Raw genomic sequence first — 22478 nt, forward strand, 5'->3', positions numbered from 1 at the left:
GCAATTTATGGATGGCTAGAGATAAGGGCTATCAAACACATGCCAGGCAGGCAGAGGTGTAGGCTCTGTTTTTTGTCAAGAAAAACAGAGGCAAGGGCCATCCTGAGCTTCAGAAGAAAACACACACCTTTGCCTGTTCTGAATCAATTTCACTGGATGACTCCAAGTTCTAGTATTGTAAGAAGGGGGAAAAATCTCTATCCACTTACTCCACACCAAACATAATTTTATGTACCTACATAATATCTCCTCATGTCACACTTTTTAAAAATGAAAGAGCTCCAGCACTCTTTTCCTTGAAGGGAAGGCATTCCAGTCTTCTGCTCATTTTCAGGTCTTACAGTGTCTTTTTGAGGAGACAGGGTGACCACAACTGTGCACATTATTACAAGTATGGCCATACCATATGTCGAAGAGACTCAAGTCTTCCCTAGTATGGTGGCTCAATCAATAACATTCTACTACCTGAGAATCATTATCATAACTGGTGTAGAGCTGGGGAGCAAGGTGAAAGACGGTGGGTTTTTCTCCTGTCTCCCTTGCCCCCTGTAAAGCCAGCCTCAATATCCACAGGCTGAGTGCAATCCAACAGAAAAATTTCCATTTCCAAGGAGCCCACAGTAAGGGGGAGTTAAGTCTTCTGCTTTTCACAAGGAAGCCAGTTGGTTCTTCTGATGGGCATGTCTGTCTCCTTGATGTGAAGGGCCCCCGGCAACGTGCAGGCATACTGGTTCAGTAGGAAGAATGAAGCCAGGCTATTTCAAGGTCTTTTACATCACTGCACCATGTAAAGAAAACAAGCATTTTCTCACAAACCAGAGATTCCCTGGCAAAGGGTATCAATGCTGCGCTAGCTGCAGCTCATCCAAAGAATCTCTTCTACACCTTTCTCTGCCTCGCAAAGTTGTGATGAAGGTTCAGGCAGAGAAAAGTCAATGTCCTCCACGTGGTTCCCAAGTGGTTAGGTGCCCCTGGCTTGCTGGAAGAAAAAAAAAAAAAAGACTTCAGGTGTGGCTTCCGTGAGATTTCTGGTCTACCCCAACCTGGTCAGTTGGTTGGTCATGCCTAACTAGACCTACTTTAGAAATTGGTTGGAGCCTGAGGGGCAGAACTAGGAGGCTTAGCATATTTGGCTAGAATGTCAAATATCTTCCTTGCAGCAAGGAGAAAACGACAAACAGGTAATCAAAATACCTGAGCTTGGTAGATTCAATGATGCCAAAGTTTCCTATGACAACCTTGAATTCTGTTTTAGAATTTCTCCAGGAGGGGTTTTGATCTAGGTCTTAATCTTAATACCCTACCAAAAGGAAGTGGTAGCTTATGGTACATAGCAATGGGGTCCCTTTGGGTTCTCACCCCCATCAAGTGTTTTCTTAGAACTGCTACTAATCACACTGCCCCCCCCATCAGGTGTGTTTTCCTACCTGATAGGTAAAGGCATCCCTTTGAGCTCTTGAGAAAGGCATGTCTTTTTGCTTCCTATCAAAACTGCTTTCCAGGCAGTCACTATCTCAGAGTTGGCAGTTCTCTCAGCAGATTCTGCTTTCAGAATCTTCCAAAAGGACGAGTAATCCTTTGGCCTAGTCCTTTCTTGGTCCACAACGTCAATTCCCACTTCCACTATGAGCAGAAATTTGTTCTGCCCCAATTCTAAGCATCATAGGGAGGAAAGAATGACATTGTTTAGATTTGATATTGCATATTACTATTTTCACAAAATTTCATCTTTTTTGGTCAAAAATATTCTGTCCCTCGCTTCTCACTATTTCAAAATCTGTAGCAACTTTACACAACAGGTTGTCAACTCTTGTTCAATGTGACACAAAGTCTACTGTCTGTGTACTCATGGGCTAAAATTGTTACACTGTTGATATATGTCAACAACAATGCGGAGCTTCTGGATATCTACCAAGACATGCTATTTCATGGATTTTTTTGTGGGTAAGAAACAGATTGCAGGGGAATTCTCCAGGAGGATGCTTGCTAGACTCACATACCTGCTGCTTGGGGCTGCATAAAGCTTCCTATTCCACCCAGGTTAACTACAGCGGTTTGCTGTGCAGATAAGGCCTCATCCTGATTTGTGCAGCCTTGCTCAGAACTCTGCCAAAAAAAAAAAAAAAAAAGCAAAATAAAGAGTGGAAAAGTATTAACTGCATTTCATTCCCATTTTAAAATAAGCTTCCTAATGATTAGGCTTCAACAGCTACAAGCATGTAATTGATTATTTGATTTAAAATACTGCATATTTCCATGTTGGTTCCTGATTCATCTGCATCTTCTGTTGTGTACTATGCAAGTAAATGGCCATGAACTAAGATGACACTATTTTCTTTGGATGCATAACACATGCCATATTTGATTATGTGTGCATTTTGCACTGGGTACCAGACAGGAGAGCATAATATCACACATTGGAATTGGACAGATGGTGAAAGAATCCCACAGGCATTGAGCAAAACTACCATTTGAAATTGTCAAGCAATCGCCCTCCCCAACAAGCTGGTTGAGGAGAAGCCTTGCCTGGCTTTCATTTCTTGAAAAACTCCACTAATGGCCACATCTTGCTTGCATAGCATATTTGAACCTGTAAGCAAAAGCCACATCCTGGAAGCCTCCTGACTTGAAGTACACAATGCTAGCCATTCCCAGTGTTACAGCTTTATCCATAGCACTATCTTCAATTAAAAAAGATTTCAAGAAGAAGGGCTAGGAAAAACCCTGTGGTTAAGACCTTGGAGAGCCTCAGTCAGTCAGACTAGACAATATTGGGCGAGAGAAATCAAACAATCTGAGTCAGCATAAGGTGACTTCATCTGATCAGAATTTCTAAAGAGAAGAATAACTCAGGGGCCATGTAAAATGTCCCAGGTTCAATCTGTAGTCGAAGGAGGATATCTGGTAACATAGTTAGAAAATATCTCTTCGTGAGAACCACTTCATGTTAGAATAGATGATGGCTGGCTACATAGACCAACAGTCTGAATCAGTACAAAGCAGTTTCATGTATTCATGCATCAACTCAGCTCTCTACTGAGGTCAACTCTATTTGAATTTGGCTTCAGTGGAGTCCTTTCCATGCACGCTGGTCATAAAAAACAAACCATCTTCCTATTCTTGAGTACTGCAAGGTGGACCACAAGAGTGTGCATGGGTTCTTAGTTTGTATTAATCTGCAGTATTTTAACATATACAGCAAGATAATGAAAGGGTGAATAGAGGATGTGTTCCTACAGATATGCCTACCTGATCCCCCTGCTGCTGAGGACTCGAGGTTGCAGGCTGCTGTGAAGCAAACTGGGAGAGCTGCTGCTGTTGTTGCTGGAGAGGGTTGAAAATCAATGAGCCACCTGGAAGCTGTTTGAGTTTAAAAATTAGAAGTAAAAGTCAGTTTGCACTCTTCTATGAAGAGCAAAAAGGAAGATATAAAGATTTATCTAAAGAACAGTATATGGTTTGTAAATTCAATCTACAATTTCATAAAACTGAGATTGGGAATTTTTGAAAAAATTGGTTGATTTTCAGAGATTAAACCAGTATCAAATTCAGATCTTTGCTACAGGAAAAGTCACCAGAAGGTTTAAAATGGCCACCGCAAGGCTCAAAATGGTCACTGAAGAAGCTGGGATTGTTTCACAATAACTGCGGATAGGTGAGAAGGGACTGTGAATGGTGTGAGGTAAGTCATAAGTGAATCCACAGGAATGCAGTGCATGAACACCAGGAATTTACTGTACTCAGGTCAACTGCTGTTTTGGGTCCAGCAACTTCTCGGCTTTTAATGCTGAGAAGACTCCAGATAAACTAATCATAGGGGAAAATAAAAAAGTTCTTGAGTTATGCACAAAACAAAATGCAGTCACTGAATTAATCCGGTCAGGTCATTATGATGGCTAGAAACACAGAACAATCTGCTTTGGGGTTTGAAAATTAACCAGAACTCTAGTGTGCATCATATACTGCTTGCAGTGTTATGGGGTTTGTTTCTGTTTAGTACCAATATAATGGCTGGAGAAGACCTTTCATACTTGGAATAATGACCTTGCTTCACCATGGACCACCACAAGCAGCACAGATGAGGCACAACTTTCACAAAATGTTCAGCTCTTAGAAAACAGCATAACACAGGCTCCTATTCACATGTGACACACAAAACCAAATCTTTTAAAGAGCCAGGATGCTTTTCATTATTGATCAAAGAAGATGGAGACCTTCTTGCATTCACACCCAAATTACACACACCACAAGAGATCAACATAGAAAACCCAGTTCAAGTACCACACCACACAATTACCTGTAGTAGATTCAAAGGGCGAAGGCCAGGAGCATTTTTTAAACCAAATGGGCCACCTGCAGAGATGAATGCAAAAAGTATGCTGAGATTAATGTAAAATAAATAAATAAATGTAAACAATTCTATGTTTAGTTAAATCTAAAGGGAGAATAAAATTGTTGGAAAATAATGCAGTGAGAAATTATAAAGCAATCCTATCTTGCAATCCCATCTTGCCAATTTCAAGTAAAACTACAGGTTTTTCCACAATTGTCTCAATGTCTGCTTTAAGCTGATGCTAAGGCAAACAAATACCTTAATCAAATAGGTTTGCTACTTCACTAATTTGTTTTCACAAAGCATAACTTATTGAAAAAACAGTAACAACTTTTAAAATACTTTCTAGATTAATTCCCAAACTTTTTAGCACTGGGACCTACTTTTTTAAAATGACACTCTTATCAGGCTTAATTAGACTTTTACAAAAGTTTTGCTTTACCAGCCACTCAAGCCTCTGTTGTTTTTTTATCTTTTATACTGGGGGGGAGCCTTCAGGAGTGTTTGTTAAACTCCACATTCATTGGATTGGGACTACTCAAGTGGCCTTGCATTCCCCTTTAAAGGTGACTGAGGCACACGTGTGGCTCAGTTTCACTTTCCATAGGGCTCAATACATTTTCCTTGTCAGCTTGGCGGAGGGAGACTTCCTTCTCAGGAGTTTGTCGGGGCCTGCATTCATCACATCAGGACCATTTTGGTAGTGTTGTGTTCCCTTCAGTCTGCTTTTACAAAATGGACTAAAGCATGGTCACCTACTCATGAGTAAATGGACACATCCTGCTCTGTTTCGGTTTCCATAAGGCTCAATTACTTTTCCTCGTCAGCAATCAGCTTGCCAGTTTTGCGACCCAGCAAAAATCAGGTCATGATCCACGGGTGGTTCCCAACCCACAGTTTAGGAACTATTGTTCAATCTAGACCCAAGAACAATCCCTTACAGGCACTTTACAGAGTAAACAAGGAGACGACATGAAGGACTCCCTGGTTCCTGCAGCAAGCACGATGGAGTGTTGGATGTGATCTTTTCCACCCATGGCTATTTATGTTCTTGTTTGGAGATGCTTATTCTTATTATGGGTAGCTAGTAGAAGTTTCGAAACACACTGGTATGTTTACCCCTAATTGCTGTAAGACACTGGGGGACAAACAGCACTCAGTCTTGTCCTGGCTAAGAAATGACATCATCATGAAGCAGAAAGTTGCCACCTACACAGTGACATTCTTGGCTTCAAGGAATACTTCTCAATATTTGATTGTGGCCAAGTATCAGGTCGTCAGCTGACAATTTTTGGCCTATCAACAGAACAGGGTATCAACTGATTACGCAATGTAAGCAGTCTGAAAAGAAAGAAACTATGAGTTCTTTTAGTATTAATGTATTCTAGTATAAAGAACTACACTGAATCTCTGGCAGAACAGTGTATTAACTATATGCCAGTGATTCCCAAACTGCATTGTAGTGCCCAAGGGCACCATGGCAAACTCACAGGGGTGCTGCACACCATTCCTGGTGGCCTTTTCTTACCAGCACTCCCGGGTGCCACCATCTTGAATCATGCAATTGGAGATAGTAGTGCCTGGGAGAGCTGGGTGATGATGCTACTGCGATAGGGCACTGTGACCATGATTCGTTTGGGCACTGTTGGTATATGAAATGTAAAGCAGTCTGAAAAGAGAGCTCTATGAGTTTTAAGTCCATTTAGTATCAATGTACACTAGTACAGTGTTTCTCAAACTGTGGGTTGGGACCCACTAGGTGGGTGGCAAGTCAGTTTCAGGCGAGTCCCCATTCTTTTCAGTAATGAAGATAAAGACAGCAATAGAACAAAAACTAAACTTGGAACATCAGCAGATAAAACACAACAAATTGAAAAGAGGTTTATTATACCTTGCAGACAGGATTTAATACCAGTAATTCAATTATCTTTCCTTCAAAGTAAAAGCAATCTCCCGCCATGCATCACTACGATCACTGCCAGTAATTGTGGCGGACTTTCATACTGACCTGACTGAGCAGTGGGTGGCACCGCAGCAGGCAATGCACTTGGAACCACATTTCCCGAGGGTAAAATGCCACTTAGGTTTAAGCCTGCGGAGGTTATTGCACCAGTACTACAACCCAAGACGGGGTTTGAGCCACTCATCAACGCCTGTGCTCCACTGTGCGAAAGAAATGTGCACATATTATACCACCACAGCATAAAACGGCATGAAGCAGCAGAGTTGTGCAACTCACAGCAAAAGTATTCGGTTATTAGTATACAGTTTGTATAGCATATATGCATGCAGTTCTCTTACAGCACAATCCTGTGCCTGTCTACTCAGAAGTTCTATGGTGTACATCGTGGTTTACTCCTAAAAAAGTGTGCTCAGAATTACAGCCTTACTCTTTGAACACAATTCTTTGAACCCAAATGGCAGTGAGTCTAAAGCACAGGGTGCTACTTTACTCTAGACTCCCAGATCTAAAGAGTAGTAGAATTTCCTGCTTTAGACTCACTCTCATTCGAAATGTGTTCATCCTCAACTATGTGCATAAAGCACTCACTTCAGCATACAGGAATCAGTTGTGACTGAAAGGTTTTTTCCCCTTGATAATACAATATCCTTAATCAGCTGAATGGCCAAGCCCTTCTCAAGCCCTCTGAATGTGTTACCTACTCAGAACAGCACAATCAGCAGCATAATGCTAAGAAAGTAAAAGATAAAGTATGAAGGACAGTATGGAAACCAACTTACCACACAGAGCCCACTACATTGATGAAGTTAAATCCAGTGGTGTTTGTCATGACCTGGTTGGAAGAGGTTCCTGTAGTAACGGATGTTACCATGGTGGAAAGAGGAATGGTCATTACAGGCAGTGCCTGGCTCAGAGACATTTGCTGCTGAGCAAACGGGGTTAGCAAAGTGGGCTGAGGGGTGCAGCCTGAATCTTGGGGAGGAGGGGTGGCTGAATGGGTAATCAGAGTTGAGCTCTGAGCATCAGGAGTGTGTGGGGTCGATGAAGGGGTGTTGGTTGGAGTAGGAGTAGATGGTTTAGGAGTTCCAGACCCTGCTCATTGAGAAAAATAAAAAGTGCCAGTTTGTTATAAAAGGCCAGTCCTTCTGTAAAATAAGGCTAATGGAATCTTACTTAGCTTTGACAGTTTGATCCAGTATAAAAAAAAAACCAAAACAAAAAAAACATCCACACAACCCCAAAGAGCGAGCTACCAAGTGTTAATAATTACTACTCCTAAAAGATGGAAGGATGCAGCAAAAGGGACAAAAACCACCGATATGCTCAACGCTGCAAAGAAACTCGAACTATATGTATTCAATTAGGTCTAACACTGACAACACATTTAAAGCCATGCTCCTGCCATGAACTCCTTCAAGTCTGTTTGAGGGATTTCTTTAAAATCACACCATTTCGCTTTCAAAAACCACAGCTGAACACATATAACGTCACATCTGCGCACTGGCATAATAGTGAAGCCGAAAGGAAAACAGATTGAACAAAAACATGGGTTATGACTAAATTGGGGAAAACAATTATATAATCGGGAATGAACAGATTTGCCTGACTTTTGACCTGATCATAAAGGAAGAACAAAAGTAACAGTGCTTGTGGCAGAGGACAGACTTTCTCTGTTAAAAATTTATTTCTAGTAAAAATTTGGCATGAAGGCATTGTATCAATGGAATGAAAACAAAAAACCCAAAAGCTCTTGAGGTGTTTTCATTCTATGTTTTGCTATATTTAGCTTTCATGTCCTGCAGAAAGAAAGGAAAGAAATGTGAATGTCCAGAAGCCTTATTTACAGTATTATTATTATTATTATTAACAGTATTTATATACCGCTTTTCAACTAAAGTTCACAAAGCGGTTTACAGAGAAAAAAATCAAATAACTAATGGCTCCCTGTCCCAAAAGGGCTCACAATCTAAAAAGATGCAAAAGAACACCAGCAGACAGCCACTAGAAAAGACACTGCTGGGGTGAGGTGGGCCAGTTTACTCTCCCCCTGCTAAAAAGAGGAGCACCCACTTGAAAGAGTAATTACTCTGTGCAACAGATTTACACAATCCATACTAGCGACATAAAAAGAAGGGGAATGGGGGCATGTGTTGTGGGAATCAAAATGCTGGAAAATTGATCAAAGGTTCCTTACTGGTTTTCTTTGTGCAAAACAAGAAGGCAGAAAAATGACACCTTTTGAGCCATTAGACAATTTAATACTATGCCATAGTCAAGCCACAAGACTACACCATGCAGCAAGACTGAAGCACATAATTGTCTAAAAAACTACCCATGAATTCTCTCTCCCTTTATAAGTCTGTGTTTTAACCTATATATAAAATAAAAATACATGCAAATACTGTAAACACTAATTAAAATCTACACCTGTTTACTTGAATAACCCTGTCCAAAAATTCAACTTGACCATCACTCCTCAGAAAATCAACAGTTAATAAATTTCATTCCTGTGCCGAAATCATTCTCACACTTTTGTCATCAGCAATGATTTGTAAAACAGTGTAGAAGTGTTTTTAAAAATCAATTTATAGTTTATTGTACTGCCACCTTGGGACCGATCATGTTATACACATACAAAGAGATACAACTGCATCATATTTGACGACATTTTAAAAGTTTCTGCTGCTTAAAATACGGTGAAATGGAACTTGATCTTAATGAACCACTACTGATACATGGGTGGAAAACGCTACACTTTGGAAGCTTCTATGGTCACATTAATTATCAGGCTGAGTCAGAAAGAAAGAGAAAGACCAACATCAGTTGCATAAAACGGATCAAAACGTATACACAAAGGGTGCATACATATATATTTATACAGAAAAACAAATACAGTTACAGCAAACAAAGTACATACAGTCAACAAGAGGCCTGCCTTAAGTGCTGCGCAACTTTATATACAATTTAGGATAGCTGGACAGTTAGGTTTTCCAATCAGCCGGTTAAGAAGTTTACCACGAGAAGCCTATGAAGACTTAATGGAGAATTTAGGGCGGGACTCACTTTGTGAAGAGCTTGCAGGTGACATGGCAGCTGGAGAGAGCATGCTCAGTTGATTCAGATCCAGGGACTGCTTCCGAGACACACTGGGAGGCTTGGGAGGAGGAGTTGGGGATTTTAGGTGGCCACTTGACTGCTGTGGATTAAAAATATTACCTGGAAAGCACAATTAATTCTTGTTAATTTCTGAGAACCAACATCAGAAAGACTTTTTTCACAAAACTGTCCTTCATCAGGTGTGCACAGCTACTGTCATCTATAGCAACTGGTAACCAAATTTTCCCTGGATTTGTCTACTGCGTAAATAGCTCTCTCAACCCCTTCCTGGGTTAAGATATGGAGCATAAATTATCTTCATGGAAGACCTTTCAAAGGGAGGGACACCTGCCAATCTCTTCCACAGGTGGGTGGGATGGAATCTCCTTCCTTGGTCAAACTGCTTGTAGTGAGGGTGCAATAATGATATTACCGAGGGGACATCGGTCCATGACCATGGGTGTCAATGGGCAGGAGGGTGCCAGCATGGCTAATGAGCCAAGTTAGAGAGGCCATAAAGAGCAAGGAAGCTTCCTTCCGTAAATGGAAGTCTTGCCCTAATGAGGAGAATAAAAAGGAACATGAACTGTGGCAAAAGAAATGTAAGAAGGTGATACGGGAGGCCAAGAGAGACTATGAGGAATGCATGGCCAGCAACATTCAGGGGAATAATAAAAGCTTCTTCAAATATGTTGGAAGCAGGAAACCCGCCAGAGAAGCAGTTGGCCCTCTCGATGGTGAGGGTGGAAAAGGAGAGATAAAAGGACACTTGGAGATGGTAGAGAAATTAAATGAGTTCTTTGCATCTGTCTTCACGGCAGAAGACCTCAGGCAGATACCGCTGCCCGAACGGCCCCTCCTGACCAAGGAATTAAGTCAGATAGAGGTTAAAAGAGAAGATGTTTCAGAACTCATTGATAAATTAAAGATCAATAAGTCACCAGGCCCTGATGGCTTCCACCCAAGAGTTATTAAGGAATTGAAGAATGAAGTTGCTGATCGCTTGACTAAAATATGCAACTTATCCCTCAAAACGGATACGGTGCCCAAGGAGTGGAGGATAGCAAATGTTATGCTGATTTTTAAAAAGGGAAGGAGGAGGGACCCAGAAAACTATAGGCCGGTCAGCCTAACATCTATACCAGGTAAGATGGTGGAATGCCTCATCAAAGATAGGATCTCAAAACACATAAACGAACAAGCCTTGCTGAGAGTAAATCAGCATGACTTCTGTAAGGGTAAGTCTTGCCTCACGAACCTTATAGAATTCTTTGAAAAGGTCAACAGGCATGTGGATGCGGGAGAACCTGTAGACATTATATAGCTGGACTTTCAGAAGGCATTCGACAAGGTCCCTCACCAAAGGCTACTAAAAAAACTCCACAGTCAGGGAATTAGAGGACAGGTCCTCTCATGGATTGAGAACTGGTTGAAGGCCAGGAAACAGAGAGCGGGTGTCAATGGGCAATTTTCACAATGGTGAAAGATGAAAAGCGGTGTGCCCCAAGGATCTGTCCTGGGACCGGTGCTTTTTAACCTCTTCATAAATGACCTGGAGACAGGGTTGAGCAGTGAGGTGGCTAAGTTTGCAGATGACACCAAACTTTTCTGAGTGGTGAAGACCAGAAGTGATTGTGAGGAGCTCCAGAAGGATCTCTCCAGACTGGCAGAATGGGCAGCAAAATGGCAGATGCGTTTCAATGTAAGTAAGTGTAAAGTCATGCACGTTGGGGCAAAAAATCAAAACTTCACATATAGGCTAATGGGTTCTGAGCTGTCTGTGACAGATCAGGAGAGAGATCTTGGGGTGGTGGTGGACAGGTCGATGAAAGTGTCAACCCACTGTGCGGCAGCAGTGAAGAAAGCCAATTCTATGCTTGAGATCATTAGAAAAGGTATTGAGAACAAAACAGATATTATAATGACATTGTACAAATCGATGGTAAGGACACACCTGGAGTATCGTGTCCAGTTCTGGTCACCACATCTCAAAAAGGATATAGTGGACATGGAAAAGGTGCAAAGGAGAGCGACTAAGATGATTACTGGGCTGGGGTTCCTTCCTTATGAGGAAAGGCTATGGCGTTTGGGCCTCTTTAGCCTAGGAAAGAGACCCCTGAGGGGGGATATGATTGAGAGATACAAAATTATGCACAGGAAGGATAGAGTGGATAGAGAGATGCTCTTTACACTCTCACATAACACCAGAACCAGGGGACATCCACTAAAATTGAGTGTTGGGAGGGTTAGGACAGACAAAAGAAAATAATTCTTTACTTAGTGTGTGGTTGGTCTGTGGGACTCCTTGCCGTAGGATGCGGTGAAGGCATCTGGCCTAGATGCCTTTAAAAGGGGATTGGACAAGTTTATGGAGGAAAAATCCATTACGGGTTACAAGCCATGATGCGTATGTGCAACCTCCTGATTTTAGAATGGGCTATGTCAGATGCAAGGGAGGTCACCAGGATGCAGGTCTCTTGTTATCTGGTGTGCTCCCTGGGGCATTTGGTGGGCCGCTGTGAGATACAGGAAGCTGGACTAGATGGGCCTATGGCCTGATCCAGTGGGGCTGTTCTTATGTTCTTATGACCAGACTTACCTATCCTATTGCCTAGGTAGATGAGGCTGGGTATTACTAATGCAGAGAGCTGTATATAAAAGATGCATGTATAAGTCTATGGGCACATTCTAAAGTATATACTTTAAAGAGTGGCAAAGTCACACTTATGAATAGTTCTCTAGAACCAAATAATCAATTCTCTATAAACAAAACGAAGGAGAAATACTAAGAAACATTTACCTGAAGAGCTACTTCCTGAACTTGAAGGTAGTTTGATGGGAGGTGGTCGATGTTTCACACCTTTTCCAAGCACTGAAGACTGAATATAACCCGATATGCTCTCAGGCTGCTAAAAAACAACAAAGCCCCATCAAAAACTAAGCTACTACCATATAAAAGGAATAGAGCAGTGACTGAACAGAGTGTAGGAGTGGGATTCCATCTACTTCTAGCAAAGTCTAATGTAAATTTCACTACACTTTATCAGGAAATATTGACAAAATAAGTAAGGAAACTACCAATCCAATCTAGATTAATCTATTCCATGTTTCATGCCATCCATTCTCTTCCCTCAGCAGTGGGAGGATTCAAGGCAAACTAGTAAGAGAAAGTTCATTCCTTAAACACCAATTTTGTTCCAAAGAAAGATAATGGGTTGGTTCAGATGGCACAAGGAGACAAGATTCATTTTTTTTGATAACTCTGGTTTATTTTTCTGAGTCAACAGTAATTTAATTTTAGGTGAACAAACCAGAATTAAATACAATAAACTCATGGTTTGAACTGGGTTTTTTATCTAGAGCTTTCTTTTTAGCTATGGTTTTGTATTACATTTGAATTGGGAACCATGACTGAATTTTGACTTATTTAAGTGGCTCCATCCTTACAGAGCTGGCACCTACAGAGACACAGGCAAGATTAGCAGTGAAACAGATGCTCTCTAGACTAAAAGCTGCCCCTGATGACACTCTAGCTCAGCCATTTCAACCACTGTGCCATGGCACACTGGTGTGCTGCAAATGGTCCCCAGGTGTGCCACGGGAATTTGGGAAAGGGTCATTATCAGTAGGACCATTGGGGGATGTGAGCCCCCACTGACAGCACAGTGTCAGTTATCTGGTGTGCTCCCTGGGGCATTTGGTGGGCCGCTGTGAGATACAGGAAGCTGGACTAGATGGGCCTATGGCCTGATCCAGTGGGGCTGTTCTTATGTTCTTATGTCAATGTCACAGTGCCTTGTCAATTATCAAAAAACTGATGGTGTGCCTTGACCATTTTAGTGCCTTGCCAGTGTGCTGCAAGATGAAAAAGGTTGAAAATCACTGCTCTAGCTGAACAGTCTCAGACTGAATAGGAAGAATAACTTACTTCAATTTCCTTCCCAGGAGTCAGCTGATTTAGATGGACTGATCCACCTGAGTTATGAAACATCTTCACAGGACACTTAGCTTCATTCTGAACGAGCTCCTGATATTGGTTGACTACTCTGTAACATGGCATTAAAATAACTCATGAGATCAGAGAATTACTATATGCAAGTGTGATCACCTGGGTACAAAACCAAAAATGCAAAGGACTTATTTCTTGTGCTTTCTCTATCTATTCATTACGTCCAAGCAACAAATCATTGGGCTGAAAAGCAACTCTATGTTTAAATTCAAAGACAATTAAATGAGAATTACATGCAGTACAGATCATTACGCAAACTGTCATAATTTATAAATATGTTCAAATTTGGCACATTCTTCTATCATGCACACTGTATTTGTGTATGTCCTTCCCAACCCCCACCCCCGGAAGTGCAGTCAGCCTTTTTGTCTTTTATGTAAAGAGCCGTGTAGGGAAAAGATATAAAATATCAGCTAAGCATGAAAGCAAGCAAGGGAAATTCAGGCAAGCAGCTATGCACAGCACATAAGACTCACTTCCTGACATCAAACTACCCCCAACACCATCACCTGCATATTTTCCAACACTAAACATTGAGGGCTAACGAATAAACATTGGAATTTTGTTAAGTTCTGCATAAAATTTAGCTTATGCTGATATTTAGAAAACTAGTATTCCTGGCTGCAGGCCTAGTGTTTCTTCTGATACAAGAGTGTTAGTTCAAGAGAACGAAACACACACAGCAAGGGATAGAATGCACCACTATTACCACAGTAGCAATCTACCCCCACCTTTGCTGGGGACAAGATAAACCAAGGGCTGCCCTAAGGGAGTGAACTGCAGAGGCAGCAGTAGCCCAACATGTCCCCTGCACTCTCAAACATTGACTAACACTCTGAGGGGCAAAAGGTGAGCAAGGCTCGACTTTTGAGTATGATAGTACAGAATGGAAGAGAAAATGAGTACAGCATGGAAAGCTGCCTTTAAATGTTTGGTAAGAGGATGAGTAAGTACCAAGACCTTTCTTCCTTTTGAGTGACAGGCTTCTTCAGCCATGGGTGTTCAATGCAGAAACGTTTTAACAGAGATTGTATGAACCTGCGGGCAGTCCAATTCTAAAGGTAGCACCACTGCTGGGTGTAGCAGCACTTAAGTGGCTACCACTGCATCCTGTGGCCCCATGGCAGCCACTGGAGGTTTGGAGGTTCCACTGGAGGTTGAAAAGCCCAAGCCCTCCGCAATGGGACTATTTTGCCAGTGGAGACTTGAGAGACTCCGTGTCGGGCCTTCCAGCAAGACAAGGATTCCCTCCTGCCTCAGTTCCTCCCCCTGCCCCCAAGGCCCTCACTGTGGCCCAGAGTTCTTATCTAGATCTGGGTAGCGCCTGGCCAGCACTGTGCTCAGCGCCAACTGGTGCTGGACCCGCACCAGTGCTAACTTGGCACAGGGTGTCACGGGCATGCCTTACAGCACATTTGCAACACCCAGCACAGTGCTGGAGGTCAGAAATGCCACTGGCCCAGGTCAGGACTGGGCCCCAGGATTGGGCCCTACACACACTTCCTTGGGAGTTAAGCTCCACTGAACTCAGGACAAGTTTAGAACAATGTTAGCCTGGTAAAATTCAATCCTGTTGAATAAGCAGTAAGGTTTGAAAAGAAAAAAGTTTTTACCAGGACAAACTGCTTTGCTTCATAACGTTTTGTACACAGGAAAAGATCTTGTATACCTCATCAGGCTTTGTATTCACAGTCAAATAAGTAGCATACAGCACACCTTGAACAAATCTGTAGAATCATGAAATTACTGATGAATGGCTTACCTTTCCGCTTCTGACTTTGAGCCAATAAGAAAACTAAAAGAGAACACAAAGTGGTAATTATAGATGAAGGTAAGACAAGAATAGGTGATATAGAAACTCAGACCTTTTTAGACCTTTGGGGATAGGGAATCATTTATTTATAAACTGCTTTATGAACTACTTTTTGCTGAAAAGCAGTATATAAACATTCTTAATAATAATAATAATAATAATAATAATAATAATGACAAAATGAGCTACATGCTGCTACCAACGGCAATTAGCCACGATAGCTAAATGGAACCTCCAAGTTCCATTATCAGATGGAATATCAGATGCTGGGGATAACCCACAGACAAGAGCTCTTGCTTTTATGCCATGCTTGTAAGTTCAAGAGGCATTCAGATGGATAAGGTTGGAAGTGTGAAGCTTGTCTGCATTGTCTGCAACAGGCTTCTTTGACATAAGAACTTTACAAGAGCTATGCCGGATCTCTCTCAGTCCTGATCTCTCAAATCTTCAGGCCATTTCCTCAAAACATCTCAACCTTGCCTTTATCTCCACTACCCCCGACTCCTCCTGCCATTCAGTCCTCATTTGTCAAGCCTTGAGGAATACAGCCCTATATTTTTAACCTTACAGAGATGATATTGCAGCCACTTCCTTGTCCCTCTCTGTTGCTGCAAAAACCACTAGAATTACCACTGGATGAGTGGGGTTGGGGGGCAGTGCAGAGGAGGATGAAGCAGGGTCCTTGGGCCAACTTCATATCTGTCAGAACTAATACAGCTGCAACAGGCCGCAGCAGATTTCAAAGCACCTGTGAAGCAACTTTCTAAGGCCCTGTGTGAACCAAGGTCTTGACCAAGCTGAAGTTACAGAAGGTCAATTATTTGTGTCACTTTCATATAGGTCAGTTTCAATATTTTAAAGCTGAAGTAATATTTGTCCAAATGTTGACCAGTCAATCTGTGTTCAGTCAGTTGGGCTACCTTTAGCCTCCTTTAATTTTCTCACTCAAGCATGTGTTTAAATTGAGATCTTTTCGCTGCAATCTTACACACGCTTACCAGAGAGTGACCAGTAGAAACAGTGAGGCTCATGTTTGAGTGGACATGCATAGGATTGCGCATTAACAGGCAAAATGCCAATCAGCTACATTTTAGAAGTATTTCCCCAATTTTTGAAGGAAAAAAGAAATTTCACATACGCCATTTATCTTGTTTTTTAAGTGTCAGTATTATGGTAGACATTTTCCCCCAACAATTAAGATTAACACCACTTACTGTGATGGAGTTGTTGGGTTCTCAGTATCTTCATCACTTTTAATCATTTGTATTTTACCATAGTACAATGGATTTCCCAGCGACTGAAAAATTGTCAGTTTTGTTTTCTGAAGCTGACTGCCAACTTCACATTCAAAGACATAATCGTCTTTAATCTCCTATCAAAGAAAAAAAAAATACTTAAGCAGCCAATCTCCCAAAAGCTTCTTGAACACAGAATAAAATGAGATCGAGTTGCTGAAGAGATCAGAAATACAAGAATTTGGGCAGAACGCCACCTTCCTGAGGATAGAAAGTATTTTCAAAGAATTCAATACTCAGACTGAGTCACAGTCTCTTCTAAATTGATAGTTTTAAAATTAACCAATGTTATTTCTCCAGTTGTTTTGTTCAGTTAAGGAATGACAAACTAACATGTGACTCTCTTCATCCTCAGGGAAAGATTTTCCTTTTAAAACTGTGCAACATGCTACTTATTCAAAGACTGATTCTGTTCTTCCCATTTATGACTAAAATCATTGTTTGCCAAAATTGAGATTAAACTGGTACCTGACCTTTTAAAAAAATGTGGAGAAAATCAGGAGATCTTTCTCTGGGGAAAACATTTGAAGGTTAACTCTAATAATCTTGCATTATATTTGGCCGAGACCCAAGAAAACAGAACATCTTGAATTTTCAAAAATTTTTTTAATATGGCAACAATGGATAATGTTTCTGTTCTTTTAGGGACGCTTTGAAATCCACAATTCTTTAATTATTCCTTTAAAAGCACACAAACATTAGGAACAAGAGGAGCAGTGAAAGGTATTTGAAAAACATACAAACAGGCTGGAGAGAAGACATGAATACCACCCTCCTCTAAATTTACATTTTTATTTATTTATTTAACCTTTATTGGCATAAAACTAAATTTATATGAACAGCTGAGAGCAGTAAGACAGACTTATTTGACACCCATAAGGCTGAAAAAACATTTAACTGAATTCAATTCCATCTTTGTTAAAAAGGACAGAGACAGGTGACTATGGCCCCAGTTCAGATGCTATGTGGCACCATGGTTTAATCCTGATTCTCTGCATTAGTGCCATACCTTGGGCTCACACACAAGGGAAGAAAGGTTTCTACTTCTGATCCTCATTTAAACAAACTAGGATTCACTGTGATTCACACCCATTCACACCCAGCAAACTCTTCCCTGTTTCTAATCAGAGTTTGAAAACAAACCAGCACATGCGACTGGGAAACCATAATAGAGAATTGATGGAGATTGATCAGGAACTGGAAGCTGGATCCTGCCCTGGTTTTGGTACTTGGAAATTAGATATTCTTCTTTTCCCCTTTGTTGCCTTTGCTCGCCTAATCCTTACCTGTTCCATCTCCTGTTTAGCTGCTGACTCAGTAAAAAACTGAAAGCAGAAGGAAGTGCCTGAACACCAGGTCCTATTCTCCATGCTGCAGCTCTCCTGCAGCTCTCCTTCCTTGACAGGGGCCTAGATACATCTACTAATTATCATTTGTTTTTGGTGCATTTGTTTTGCCAGTTATAATTTGCTGATGGTGACGGGCAGCCCAATCCTGAGCTGCCCAGGGCGCCTGGGCTCGGCAGCACTGAGAAGGGCTGCCGCTGGATCCTGCGCCTCCCAAGCTACCACAGGAGGCGCCTCGGGAGAAGGGGACTTTTGTCCCCTTCCCCTGAGTAAGGTAAGCAGCCCTGCAATGGGGCTACTCACTTTACCGTCGACCAAAAGGTCGGCAGTAAGGTAAAGGCACTCGTGTAGGGCGCACAGCCCTACACGAGTGCCTTGGATCCTGCTGTGCGGAGCAGAGCTCCGCGGACCCACCTCCCATCCCTCCCCCAGGCACGCCTCCATTCCATACCCCCCCCTCACATCACACCTCCCCATGATGCCTCCTCCCTGCCCCCGCTTGCCATGCTGCTGCTCGGTGGTTCGGGAGACCACTGAGCCGCGGAAGCTGGGCAACCGCCCTGCGCTAGCCTAGCACTGGCTGGCGCTGGGCTAGCACTGGCGGGAGCCCGGCGGTGAGGGAGCCTTACAGCATGTTTGTGACATTGCTCGACGGCACGGAGCCATGCTGCAAAGCACAGGATTGGACTCCTTTTTGTTTTAATTATGAAAGACATCTTGAGTTCTTCCCGTAGGTGGTGAGAGACAGTATATAAATAAAAAAATAAATAAGCGCTAGATTGAGATGCAAACCCAGAGTATACTACAAATGTCCAAATTGGATCTGTTCACAAAATCATCCACATAGTTCCATCACCAGGCTATGCTGTTACACTTCTAGGGAGCAATCCTAACCAACTTCCTAGCACTGGCATAGCTGTGCCAATGGGGCATATGCTGCATCTTGCAGCTGGGGGGTAGTCATGGAGGCCTCCTCAAGGTTAGGCAATGCTTGTTCCCTTACCTCAGAGTCACATTGCCCTTATGTCAGTGCTGGAAAGTTGGTTAGGATTGCGGCCTTAAACTCACAATACCAAATGAGGGTTACAAGCCGCAACGTCTATTTTTTTCCAGTTCTGCTTTTTAAATGTGAAACAACTTGTTGCTATTGCTATGATTTTCCCTCAGTCAAATACACTCAAGTACTGATTGTTCCTGATGTTCTGATCTTTTGGAAAGAGATCTTATCTATAGACATGTTAATTAATGATCCATCATTACTCACGTGTGCTGGCCAGACACTTGGCTGTGAGTCATCAGGCTTAAGAGATTTTTCCACTTTAGCATATTTTTCCACCTTCAGAAGTATTAAAACACAGAGAAATGGATAACAGCATTACTGATTGCTGTAATTTTCTTAATTTACAATGAAGCTACAGAAAAGGACATGGGTGACTACTATACAAATGCTTTTAAAAAAAATTACATATTGATGCATATTGATGAAGCCGACAATTTAACTAAAAAAGAAAAAATGCCAATTAAAGTTTCTCCAGTTACAGTATTTTAGAATTACAGCTGGCCGTCCTTATCTTACACAGGTGCTGAGCCTGCACCTGGAGGGCCTTAAGGACTTCCCAGATGTGACCAAAAGCACTTTCTTGTCACCTCCAGTAGGCTGAGGCCAAACAGCCTTCCTGCAACTCGGAACACCTCCCAGTTGCATCCGGAAGGTCTTGTGTGGCCCTTCCGTGGATTTCATTATCCATGGAAACTGGTATCTGTGGAGAGATACTGTTTTGTCCTGGAACAGATCCCTCAAGGATACCAAGGGTGTACTGTATACAGCTGCATGATCCTAAAAAAAGTCTTCCAGAAAAATCTGAGAATGAACAAACCCTAGGGGAGGCATGAAAAACTTGACAAAGGTTTTCAATCCAAATTTTAGGCATGTTTTGTCAATAAATTAACATTCTCCTTAGTCCTTATTTACCTTCAGTAAATATTTTAAATACTCAGTGGTTGTTGCCAACATTTTCACTTTAGCAGACCTTGTATCTAATATAGATATTTTTATTTTAAGAATATTATTCTTTCTAAATCAACTAATTTATTCACATCCATGCTTAATAATTTGCCTTCCTTTCAAGGACTAATACTGAAGACATTTATACTGATGTTGATGCATTTTAGAAAGTTGGAAACTTACATCCACTTCAGCTGGTGCACTCAAATAGCAAGGATTCTGTTTCCACATATCTACACACTAAGGAAAACACACACACAAAGATATATAAACAATAGCCGTTAGTTTATCAGGCAGCCCAATCCTAGCCACCTGGGGCACCCAGGCTCAGCAGCATTGAGGAGGGCTGCCGCCGAACCTAGCGCCTCCCATGCTACTGCGGGAGCTGCCTCGGTCGTCCCCTTCCCCTGAGTAAGGTAAGCGGCCCCGCAATGGGAAAGGCGCTCGCGTAGGGCGCTTAGCCCTCTACAAGTGCCCTGGATGCTGCGGAACAGAGTTCTGTGGATCCTCCCCCCAGCACGCCTCCCGCCCACCCCCTGACACGCCTCCCTCCGCCCTCTCTCCATGCCCCGCCGGCCTCCCCTCTCACCGGAACGCCTACTCCCTGCCCCTGCCTACCGTTCCGCGGCTAGGCGGTCCCAGAGATTGCCGAGCCACAGGAGCTGGGCGACTGCCCGGCACTAGCCCAGCACCAGCTGCCGCTGGGACAGCACAGGTGGGAGCCTGGCGGTGAGCCCCGTGAACGTATCTTTCGGCATGTTTGCGACCGCGCTCGGTGGCACGGACCTGTGCTGCCGAGCACAGGATTGGGCTCTGATATATTTGTAAGTTTTAAAAAATACACCTACATTTCCAGCTTTGGAAATTTTGAGGTCATACTGCTGGGCTCCTTTTCTCTCCTTTCTTTTTTGCAAATAATCAAGCAACCTGAGTTGTGGTGGAGTCGCGCAATGAGACACATCCTGCTGTCGGTTCAAAGAAGACCTGGAGTATCTTTTGAAGCACCTACAAAACATTGAAAAGATGACTGGAAAGTGAATCTCTGTAGCTCTCATTTGTAAAAGTTCTTATTCAAAGACTATTGCCTAATGCAATTCTAGGGCCTGCTGAGCAATTTGTGTTTAAAGTGAGCTACTGTTTACCATTGCAAAACGTTTAAAACTATGTTTGACACCAATTTATGTTTTAAAAGCTGCCCCCCTCCCTCCTTGGAGAACTGTGCAGCAAATTTTCTAGATTGAAAAAAATGAAACAAAAAATTATTGAAACTGAAAATTCCCCCTTTAAAAACATTTATTCAATTCTAAAAAGATTTTTTAAAAATAAAATCCCATCACAGATTATGACTTCCCAGTACCGTTTCATTGGGCGAGTATTCATTTTCTGTCTGTTATAGAGCAGTCTGTTTGTGGTACAGGTTACAGCAATTGAAGGATCCAGACACAGAGGTTCTGCTGTAGCTAATATAAGTTGGCTTTCTAGTAAGAGTTTGTCTTCCTAAAATACAAACAAATAAGTCTTCCAGAAAGGGCAACAAAATATAAGGCGGCAACCCTATGCATGTTTGCTTGGGAATAAATGTTTTTATTTTCAAGTAGACATGCAAAGAAATGAGTTGATGAAATAGCACTTTAACCATTACCTTAAACACAGTTGAGTAAATTCACATGCATATATGCACAAATATTCCTCTTCCCACCCAAGGGGGAAAAAAAAAAAGAACAAAGACATTTTGCACAAACTTTCTCAGCCTGTGCATTGATCAAACAAAGTTAATTAAAGGTGAGGAAAAGGAGAAAGGGGTAAGTTTGTCCAGGATTTGATGAAAGAAACAAAGATTGACACAAAAATCTGGAATGAATTTCCTCTTCTGTTAGGCTTTTCAGCCCTGTTGTAGGAAAATAATTGCTCCTTGACTCTGGGCTGACATGAAGCACCCTGTCCAGGGTGCAAAAAATAAGGCGACTACTTATTAGCAGATAATTGAAGAATTGTTTTGATAGGGGGTATATTTTGGTGAAGGGCCACTGGCTAGGAGTTGACAAACACCAGAGAGTGAGAGCGCAAGAGCAAGAAATGCAGATGAAATGAAATGCAGATTAGAAATGAGAGAAATGAAAATGCAGATTAGCATTAGCTTTTCAACTCACTGTTAACTAGTTCTCAACAAGATGTCTCTGAACTCTACTGTTTCAGAGCCCAATCCTGAGCTCAGCGCGCCAGGTGGGCACCGGTGGTAGCCCAGCGCTGGCCGGCACTGGGTGGCCTCCCGAGCTCCACTGCTTGGCAGTTGTGCAGACTGCTGAACAGTGGAGAGGTAAGTGAGGGCATGGGGCAAGTAGGGAGGAGGCGGGTGGAGGTATTATGGGGAGGTGGGGAGAGGGGGGAGGCATGTTGGGGGGAGGGAGGCAGGACTGGTGGAGCAATGCTCCACAGGATCCAAAGACTCCCTGTTGGGCTTACCACCAGAAACAGAGGCGCTTGATTCACCATCAGTCTTTTGGTTGGGAGTGAATCGAGTAGCCCCATTGTGGGATTACTCTCTTTACCCGGGGGGAAGGGGACAAAAGTTCCGTTCTCCCAAGGAGCTGCCGGCGGTGGCCCAAAGTATGTACGAA

The 22478-nt window shown here is 42.4% G+C and overlaps 1 protein-coding gene across 8 annotated transcripts in view; it reads right to left on the reverse strand.

Annotated features, from left to right (window-relative positions):
* Positions 1–209: 209 nt before the first annotated feature.
* The window catches only part of SUPT20H (SPT20 homolog, SAGA complex component), a 30652-nt gene continuing 8383 nt past the window's right edge, over positions 210–22478 (reverse strand). For 3 of the 8 annotated variants that reach the window (XM_066618015.1, XM_066618014.1, XM_066618017.1), the window contains 15 exons: positions 21218–21357; positions 20709–20865; positions 20044–20100; positions 19120–19191; positions 16429–16586; positions 15164–15196; positions 13321–13438; positions 12193–12301; positions 9360–9512; positions 7076–7145; positions 6342–6496; positions 4298–4353; positions 3250–3360; positions 2001–2106; positions 210–979 (listed from right to left, as the gene is read on the reverse strand). In XM_066618015.1, coding sequence (XP_066474112.1) covers positions 933–979; positions 2001–2106; positions 3250–3360; positions 4298–4353; positions 6342–6496; positions 7076–7145; positions 9360–9512; positions 12193–12301; positions 13321–13438; positions 15164–15196; positions 16429–16586; positions 19120–19191; positions 20044–20100; positions 20709–20865; positions 21218–21357 — 1542 coding nt within the window. In that variant the 3' untranslated portion in view covers positions 210–932. Of the gene's footprint in view, positions 980–2000; positions 2107–3249; positions 3361–4297; positions 4354–6341; positions 6497–7075; positions 7389–9359; positions 9513–12192; positions 12302–13320; positions 13439–15163; positions 15197–16428; positions 16587–19119; positions 19192–20043; positions 20101–20708; positions 20866–21217; positions 21358–22478 lie in introns of all 8 variants that reach the window. The other 5 variants (XM_066618010.1, XM_066618009.1, XM_066618016.1 and 2 more) reach the window with 4 other exon arrangements.

This window comes from Tiliqua scincoides, chromosome 2, assembly GCF_035046505.1.
Source record: "Tiliqua scincoides isolate rTilSci1 chromosome 2, rTilSci1.hap2, whole genome shotgun sequence".
Taxonomy (NCBI): Eukaryota; Metazoa; Chordata; class Lepidosauria; order Squamata; family Scincidae; genus Tiliqua; species Tiliqua scincoides.